Genomic DNA, 10524 nt, shown 5'->3' on the forward strand with positions numbered 1-10524 from the left:
TACAAGTCATTTAACTTATGGCCATGATTCAAGTCATTCAAGTAATGACCATTATACAAGTCATTCAGGTAATGGCCATTATGCAAGTCATTCAGGTAATGGCCAGTATACAAGTCATTCAAGTAATGGCTTTTATACAAGTCATTCATGTAATGGCCATTATACAAGTCATTCAAGTAATGGCCAGTATACAAGTCATTCAAGTAATGGCTTTTATACAAGTCATTCAGGTAATGGCCAGTATACAAGTCATTCAAGTAATGGCTTTTATACAAGTCATTCATGTAATGGCCATTATACAAGTCATTCAAGTAATGGCCAGTATACAAGTCATTCAAGTAATGGCTTTTATACAAGTCATTCAAGTAATGGCCATTATACAAGTCATTCAAGTAATGGCCAGTATACAAGTCATGAAAGTTAAGGCCATTATACAAGTCATTTAAGTAATGGTCAGTATTCAAGTCATTCATGTAATGGCCATTATACAAGTCATTCAAGTAATGGCCATTATACAAGTCATTCAAGTAATGGCCATTATACAAGTCATTCAAGTAATGGCCAGTATACAAGTCATGAAAGTTAAGGCCATTATACAAGTCATTTAAGTAATGGTCAGTATTCAAGTCATTCAAGTAATGGCCATTATACAAGTCATTCAAGTAATGGCTTTTATACAAGTCATTCATGTAATGGCCATTATACAAGTCATTCAAGTAATGGCCAGTATACAAGTCATTCAAGTAATGGCTTTTATACAAGTCATTCAAGTAATGGCCATTATACAAGTCATTCAAGTAATGGCCAGTATACAAGTCATGAAAGTTAAGGCCATTATACAAGTCATTTAAGTAATGGTCAGTATTCAAGTCATTCATGTAATGGCCATTATACAAGTCATTCAAGTAATGGCCATTATACAAGTCATTCAAGTAATGGCCATTATACAAGTCATTCAAGTAATGGCCAGTATACAAGTCATGAAAGTTAAGGCCATTATACAAGTCATTTAAGTAATGGTCAGTATTCAAGTCATTCAGCTGATGGCCAGGATACAAGTCATTCAAGTAATGGTCAGTATTCAAGTCATTCAACTGATGGCTAGTATGCACGTTATTCGGGTGATTGCCAGTATATATGTAATTCAGGTAATGGCCAGTATACAAGTTAAGGCCAGTATACAAGTCATTCAAGTAATGGTCAGCATAGAAGTCATTAAAGTTAAGGCCAGTATACAAGTTATGCAAGTTAAGGCCAGTATAGAGGTCATTCAAGTAATGGTCAGTATACAAGTCATTCAGCTAATGGCCAATATATGAGTAATTTAGGTAATGGCCAGTATACAAGTTAAGGCCAGTATACAGGTCATTCAAGTAATGGTCAGTATACAAGTCATTCAACTGATGACTGGTATACAGGTCATTCAAGTAACAGCCTGTATACATTTCATTAAAGTTAAGGCCAGTATACAGATCATTCAAGTAATGGTCAGTATAAAAGTTATTCAGGTGATGGCCAGGATACAAGTCATTCAGGTTAAGGCCAGTATATAAATCATTCAACTAATGGCCAATATACAGGTCATTCAAGAAATGGCCTGTATACAAGTCATTCAAGAAATAGCCAGTATACAAGTCATTCAAGTAATGGTTAGTATACAAGTCATTCAAGTCAAGGCCAATATAGAAATCATTCAACTGATGGCCAGTATATAAGTCATTCAGGTAATGACCATTATACAAGTCATTCAAGTCAAGGCCAGTATACAAGTCATTCAGCTGATGGCCAGTATACAAGTCATTCAAGTAATGGTCAAGATACTAGTCATTCAGCTGATGGCCAGTATACAAGTCATTCAAGTAATGGTCAGTATGTAAGTCATTCAACTGATGGCCACTATACAGGTCACTCAGGTACCAGCCAGTATTCAAATAACCAATAGTTCGACTTGTCAGAGTATTACTACACGTTTTTTTAAATATGCAAATCATTACATAACAATAATTTTGCATTTTGAGTTCTTGATTTCTGAGTAATCAAAATATTTTCCATTTTAATTTGTAATGTCAAACTTCTCACACAGTTTCCACTCCACCTTGGGCCTCTTGTTTAATGAATAATTTAATATGCATGTATATATTTTCCTTTCTAAATTTGTAGCGTCAAACTCCACACACAGTAGAAGAGGCTGCCACTTTCCTCCACAACATATGTGAGAACCATATCCATCACAACAGTGATATGAAATCTCTAGCCATTAAAGGTTTGTAATAAAATAACTCTAATTGGTATCAGTAAGAACCCAAACAACTTCTGAATAGAAGTTTATTTGCTGATGGTGAAACAGTCCATTTTGTTTAAAAGAAAACACATTGTTGACTAGAACTATAAAGGCATGGCAAACAGTAGAAGCTTGGTTGGTGAATACCAGGCAAAGAGTAACAAACCGATTGTTTCAACTAAGGCTGTCAAGTAGAAAGATTATTTTATTACAATCCGAGCCAATCCTAGAAACTGACTTTGGATTCTTTAAGTGTATAGATATCTTTATATAAAAATGATGCCAACCTATAGAAGCTGACTTGGGTTTGTTTTTACAGGCATCCACAGGAATTTTGCAGATAAATTGAAACAGTGGAACAGTTTCAAAGGAAAACTTATCACACACTGCTATAATAAAGTGACTCCTCACAATCGTGTGTGTGATTTGGATTTTTAACGTAGCTTTAAAAAAAAATCAGTCATGTCACAACAATGTCTGCAGTGTGGCAGTTTATATTGATGTCTTGCATTGGAGCATCATATTGCAGACATGTTGCATGATTTCCCAACCAGTCACATTATCCTGACACCATGCTGACCTATCCTAACACTAACCTCTTAATGCTGAGCACCTAGCAAGGCAACTGTTAGTTCCATTTTTATAAGTCTTTGATATGACTCAGCCTGGGTTTGAACCAATGACATCCTGCACCTGAGGCGGATGCTCTAACCACTAGGCCACCAGAGCGGTCCACAGTCAATGTAACCATAATTTTAGTTTATATAAGATGGAATACAAATAAGAGAAAACAAAGCATATTATAGATCCTAGCAGTGATAGATAAGTTTGTAGTATGATAGTCAATTATTGAAGAGACATTGCTTTTTGCATGGAATGAAAAGCCTTTGAACTTCTTTCTGGATGGACTTTTGACAAGAATAGGGTTAGAAGTGTGCAAATTCATATGACTGGTGCAGCTAAAAATCATCTAAGTTTAGTCCTTGCAGTTCCCACAGCAGGGGAGATGTTGCCTCCAATGATAATGTTTTGCAGTTAGAGTTAATGGCTATTAAAGCACTGAAAGGATGGGGGGGGGGTACATGTGCAGGAGAAGGGTTGGGTTGATGAGCAGGTGTTGCTGCAGTGGATTAAAGAGATTCATCTTAAGTACACATGAAAAGAATAATCTCTTTTGGTGATGTATTCATTTTGGGCGTATATTACCTTAGCATTTCATCAACAAAAATCTTTTGTAAAGCATAAATCAGAACAGTAAAAGTTTGAACTCATTCTCATGTGCACAAACAATTCATTTTTGCCTGAACTCTTATTCTTCAGAAACTTACTTAGAAAATTATAAACAAACAATACTAAGAATATTTTATTTTATTTTTTTAATTAAGTTTGTTTTAATGCATTTTTTACAGACAAGCTTTAATGATTTGCAAATCTCATAATTTATACCCTTTATTAATCATTTTAAACAGCTTTATGTCAATATTATGATTGAAAATATGTCCCCAAACTTATGATTTGAAAAATAAGATTTGTCCCAAAAGATACAGTGCACAAAAATTGCTTTAGAAATTAATTTATTGTATCCCATATATACAGTAAATACATTAATTGAATGTAATTGATACCTGTGTCATTCTTTTTTCCATTTTTATTGGTTACAAAACAAAATCCAGAGGATGTTGCAATTTTTTCATGGACAGAAAAAAGTAATTGGTTAATACAGTACCTTATAGAACATTTCTATTTACATTTTTAGCTTTCCAGTCCTTTGTTAGAGCATACTCCACCTACCCCACTAGCCTAAAGTCAATTTTCCATGTAAAGAACTTGCACCTGGGGCACCTTGCTAAAAGTTTTGCCCTGAGGGAGGCCCCATCTCATATGAGTGGTATCCAGGTCAAGCCAGCAGTCAAACGGAAAAAAACCCAGGACAGGTTGGTTGTTTATCTAACTTTGTTTCAGAGAAACAAATGGGTGATGTAGCAATGCTAATATCAATGGTATCAACATCAGCTTGATGTTACAGTATTTTTTTTAAATGCTAGCCAAGGCCATAACTTAAACCACTATATTATACTTAATCTTTAGGATTTTTAAAATGCTTATGTTTTCATTCATTGAATATAATCCCAGATGGGGAATAATTGTGGAGCTCAAAATCTGGATAGAATTCAGTGTACATTTGCTATAACTTAATATATGTATTTATCTTTAGATTATTCTGTAAGTAAACCATTATTTTTTTTTATTAAAGCAATACTACCTCAGGGTAATGTCCCAGTTACCCGTTATTATACACTGCCTGCATCATAACTTGGAAAACACTGAGCTCCCTACCTAAAACTGACAGGGGATGAAAAGGCAAAGTCATCTGTTCACAGGGCCCTGAGTCTTTCTCTCTCTCTCTCTTTGCCTTCTGGGGACAGGCTCCTGGGATGGAAAGAAAAATAATAACTATTCAGAACACCAATGTACAACTAATTTTCCACTTATTTTGCATGGCAAGGGGATTTTACTTTTGAACCCAGGATTATTTCTTGTGTTTGTTCTTAACACTGAGATCCAAGGGAAAGTTAGCAGGTGCCAAAACAAGTTGTGACCAATAATATTCATCATATTCATTGGTGTTAGATAGGAAATCATCATATTCATTGGTGTGGGATGGGAAATCATCATATTCATGTGACAGGTGTGGGATGGGAAATCATCATATTCATTAGTGTAGGATAGGGAAATCATCATATTCATTGGTGTGGGATGGGAAATCATCATATTCATTAGTGTAGGATAGGGAAATCATCATCATATTCATTGGTGTGGGATGGGAAATCATCATATTCATTTGACAGGTGTAGGATAAGGAAATCATCATATTCATTGGTGTGGGATGGGAAATCATCATATTCATTTGACAGGTGTAGGATAAGGAAATCATTCATTGGTGTGGGATGGGAAATCATCATATTCATTTGACAGGTGTAGAATAAGGAAATCATCATATTCATTGGTGTGGGATGGGAAATCATCATATTCATTAGTATAGGATAGGGAAATCATCATCATATTCATTGGTGTGGGATGGGAAATCATCATATTCATTTGACAGGTGTAGGATAAGGAAATCATCATATTCATTGGTGTGGGATGGGAAATCATATTCATTTGACAGGTGTAGGATAAGGAAATCATCATATTCATTGGTATGGGATGGGAAATCATCATATTCATTTGACAGGTGTAGGATAGGGAAATCATCATATTCATTTGACAGGTGTAGGATAGTTAAATCATCATGTTCATTTGTTGGGTGTAGTATGGGGAAATCATCATGTTCATTTGACAGGTGTAGGATAGGGAAATCATCATCATATTCATTTGACAGGTGTGGGATGGGAAATCATCATATTTATTAGTATAGGATAGGGAAATCATCATGATATTCATTGGTGTGGGATGGGAAATCATCATATTCATTTGACAGGTGTAGGATAGGGAAATCATCATATTCATTGGTGTGAGATGGGAAATCATCATATTCATTGGTGTGGGATGGGAAATCATCATATTTATTTGACAGGTGTGGGATGGGAAATCATCATATTCATTCATTTCTGCCAACAAACTCTGATCCCTGGTAGGATTTCAGTTTCCCACACAATTTCATATGGTGGATTTTTTTTTCTCTCATTTCTCAATGTAAGTTGAAAGAAACTCGACTTATAATCAGCCTGGATATTGTTTTAGAAATGCAAGGTATTTTCTGCATGTTTTATGTCTCTAAAAGCTGCACATACCATATATACTTGCGTATAAACAGAATAATTTAGGAAAAAATAAAGACCTGGAAGAGGGGGAGTCGGCTTATCCATGGGCCAATGTCTAAACTTGACAGTTTTTAAGTTTTTTGTTGACTACTGTAATGGTTATAAATCCTGGGACACAAAAAAATAATTTTTTCCGTGTCCTAAGACATATGCATGTAAAAAAAACATTTTTTGTGACACAACACATATTAAGCTATTGTAAAGTACTATGACTGATTTTGTTATTACTTTGTATGTGCATATTTTCTGATTTCTTGAACACGAAATTAAATAAAGGTAAATACAGACTTCATAATTCGCAGGCCGGTTGAGTTTACCTGGGAAACCAGGCTGAACTATAACATACAGTACAATCACAGTTCAAAGCATGCAAAGTGTCATTTAAATCCTATCTTATTCCCAAACATATTAAATGCAGATTTTGTTTTATTCATTGTTTTGACCAATTTGCATTCTTCCAGATAACATTTCAGCTAGTCCTTAATAGCTCATTCATTTACGCTGAATCACGAGTTCATGAGTTACTCATTTTCAATGATATAAGCGATCCTGCAAACTGAGGTAACATTTATGAAAATTTACACACGTTTAAATTGTACAAGGCATATAACCAGCATAACTTACATGTGCACAAAGAATGATAATAATACAGGCTAAAATTCTCATTATAGATTAACTAAGATCAACATCAATCTATTTTAGTTTTGTGTTTTGGCTGAACAACATCATAACTTTCCACACAGTGGAAAGCTTGATTTTTTAGCATCTCCTTTGTTGATAGTTGGCAGATTTGTATTTCGTTTTCCAACAGCAATACAGCCCAGTTAACCATTAAAACCCTGAAACTACCTTGTGTTAAGAGGGAATTTTGACCGGCAATTATACCAGTACATTGATGTGTAATTGCCTTTCATTCCACTATATTAGCACAATTACCATATTTTGTGAAATGGGATGTAAGGCATACCTGTCAACTCTTGAAAAGCCAAGTTGGGAGACTGAATAATAAAAAAAAAGCAATCGGGACCTAAAATCAGGAGGTTTTTTGTGGCATTTTTAAAGCCTTGTTTTCACTAAGTATTGATCGATCTTCATGAAATTCTCAAAGGATATGTTGTTTCCCCCAGGACGTGCCCCATTTTCATATTCTGGTCAGCTGTGGCCAGACTGCAGAATACCTAAAGGTTAGTCTTAAATAATCAAGCCAGAAACCCAGCACAACTAATTAAAAGTTAATCCTTAACCATGCAATTATTTTGTGAAAATAACTGCCCTCTGTCATAATTCAAAGAAACCATGTTCTACACTACTGTAATGCAAGCATTCAGTCATCATTTTTGGGATTTAAGTTAATTGTCAACAATTTTATTGTTGTGGTTTATTTTTTTGTTCTGGTTTATATTTTGATTTTTGTACTTTTTAGTTAAAAGAATCATTAATCTATGTGAATAATGTTTAAAATTAACATTTTATTTAGTGAAGAAGCGAATTCTTTCTAGTAAATATTTCATCACAAAAATATTCACATGTGATACAACAGAACACAGCTTCCATGGAGATTGCATACGCTATATATATATATATATATATATATATATATATATATATATATATATATATATATATATATATATATACATATATACGTAGGACTTTTCTAAGGAGAAATGAAAATTGAAGACATAATGTAATAATCGGGAGATCTCTGCAAAAATCTGGAGATATTATGAAATCGGGAGGTAGGCATGGAGCTACCCCAAAAATCAGAAGTTTTTTGTCCCTCCCAGCGTGAGAGTTGACAGGTATGATGTATGGTCGCTTACATCAAGCACACTACAACTCAGCTTTTACTGTATTAGCATTGTTTTTGAAGCATTATTTCTGAAACTTCATTATTGTATTTCAGAGATATTATTAAAGTTTAGTGCACTGGTCCCATGGTTCAAATCCAAGGGATGTACTTCATTCAGCAGAGTGTACTTCATTCAGCACATGTTTAAACCTACAATGTACATGCAGTGGCGCCATTATGTAAATACATTCAGTAGCCTAATTAAGAGCGTTGAATCAAACCGTATTGTTGTTCATTGTATTGTCATACTGGGATCACATTTTAATGAGTTAGGTATTTACAGTTTCAGGGCAAAATAAAAATGTGATTACTGGTGCACTGATATAAAATGTCCAATGCAATAATGCATACACAAACAATTGAATCAAAAGGGAGAAGTAGTGTTGCAGCAACTCATGATTGCTCAATTCTTGTCATCGTTCGATCAAATTATAAAAAAATATAAATTAGGCAGAAACAATAAGAAAACAGAAAATATAAATAAATTACTTTTCAAACAAGTTTATACCATTTCTTTTTAATAATCATATATGCCAACCCCAAGATAAGTATTTACGTGTAATTTTTGTTAATATAAGTTTGCCTAAATAAATGCAGTTAGAACTTACATGTGCATCTTTAATGTCTTGGAGTTGTGGGTCGGTATATATGCGGGTCATGCACTTTTTAGTATTTATACCTTTTCAGTTTGGGGGGTCAGCTTATACACGAACGGGCTTATATGTGAGTATATACGGTAAAAGTTTAGCTTACAACAAATAATTTGTTGTTAAGTATGGTTACTGTTTATAGACCTGCAAAATTTGTCTTGATATTACTAAAAATGCAAGAATCATTGCAGACATGATTTCTTAAGCTTATTGCCATCATCTACAGTGTCAATGCACTCATGTGAGATGAATGTATCCTACTTTCTCACATGGATAAAATGTACCACACATATGATGGAATGAGGAAAATAGTGTTCCTCAGAACCCTTGTTGTACAGAAGTAGTTTGAGGGACAAAAATTATGAAACAGAATTTGAAAAGATTGGTTTAGGAGCAGGCTTGTGATACACAGTGCATTAAAAAGGTTTTAGATAGCTGTCTGAATTTCATGCAAGATCATTCTTTCATACAGTGCCAGTAGATCAAAAGACATTATTGAGTAACAAACAAGGTATAGTATTTTCACATATTCATGGAAGAACTGATGAAGCTTCATTCTAAAAATGTATAGTTCCACAGATTTTTGGAAGAGCCACCCAAAAATAATGTTCTGAGTGTTGGTGTCTTCACTGGAGCATTAGTTTATCTTGTGTAGTTAATTTTGTTTACAACACTTCATTAGGTTATCCTGTGTAGTTAATGTTGTTTACAACACATCATTAGGTTATCCTGTGTAGTTAATGTTGTTTACAACACATCATTAGGTTATCCTGTGTAGTTAATGTTGTTTACAACACATCATTAGGTTATCCTGTGTAGTTAATGTTGTTTACAACACATCATTAGGTTATCCTGTGTAGTTAATGTTGTTTACAATGCATCATTAGGTTATCCTGTGTAGTTAATGTTGTTTACAACACATCATTAGGTCATCCTGTGTAGTTAATTTTGTTTACAATGCATCATTAGGTTATCCTGTAGAATTAATTTTGTTTACAACCCCACCTGCCAATTATATGAATGTCAACCTTGAAGTTTACATGAATCCATGTGCCATGATTTTTCTATCTACCAATGGTTTGCTGTCTCAGACCATGGTAATGTTTCAACCGTCTATAAAGAATACATTTTAGGACAAACATTCATTAAACAAACATCATAGTTGGGGTTCATTATAAATGGCAAAAAACAAATACCTGTGTAACATTTTACATTTTACAGACTCCAGTCCCAGTCCAAGAAGAAAAGAATGCAAGAAATATCTGAGTTCTCAGGAGGCATTGTGTCTTCCAAGAAAAGAAAAAGCAAGAAGATGAAAAAGTGAATGTAAACATGAACATATTTTTTAATAAAAATGTGGAAGATATGTTTCTCATTCTTTGTTTATATGTTTGAGTTTATACACAAGACCAATATCTCATTTTAAATACAGACTAATACATTATTTTATACACAGATTAAGACCTCATTTTATATATGAGACTAATACCTCGTTTTATTCATAGACTAATACCTCATTTTATTCATAGACTAATACCTCATTTTATACATAAGACTAATACCCATTTTAAACACAGACTAATATATCATTGTAGCCAAATTTATTAAATACAGCATTAGAGTTTTGCTTAAATTCCTTGGGATTTTCCAGGCACCATGTACTCAACCCGATTTTTTCACAACACCTCTGTTTTCAAATGTATATGATATTGAAATGTTCATGTTGCAGAGAAATACCTGGTATCTTATGCTGAAAGGTCACATAGTGTTTGTGAGGTTATAGTTGCATAGTGTTTGCGAGGTTATAGTCACATAGTGTTTGTGAGGTTATAGTCACATAGTGTTTGTTAGGTTATAGTTGCATAGTGTTTGTGAGGTTATAGTCACATAGTGTTTGTTAGGTTATAGTTGCATAGT

The 10524-nt window shown here is 33.9% G+C and overlaps 1 protein-coding gene across 1 annotated transcript in view; it reads left to right on the forward strand.

The window, feature by feature from the left end:
- Positions 1–9973, forward strand: part of LOC149778452 (ATP-dependent DNA helicase DDX31-like) — a 108938-nt gene extending 98965 nt beyond the window's left edge. The window contains exons 15-17 of the mRNA XM_089939288.1: positions 2161–2263; positions 4038–4215; positions 9829–9973. Coding sequence (XP_089795414.1) covers positions 2161–2263; positions 4038–4215; positions 9829–9931 — 384 coding nt within the window. The 3' untranslated portion in view covers positions 9932–9973. The remainder of the gene's footprint in view (positions 1–2160; positions 2264–4037; positions 4216–9828) is intronic.
- The last annotated feature ends 551 nt before the right edge of the window (positions 9974–10524 follow it).

The sequence above is a fragment of the Sinohyriopsis cumingii genome, chromosome 17 (genome assembly GCF_028554795.1).
Source record: "Sinohyriopsis cumingii isolate HCF-2022 chromosome 17, ASM2855479v2, whole genome shotgun sequence".
In the NCBI taxonomy this organism is placed as follows: domain Eukaryota; kingdom Metazoa; phylum Mollusca; class Bivalvia; order Unionida; family Unionidae; genus Sinohyriopsis; species Sinohyriopsis cumingii.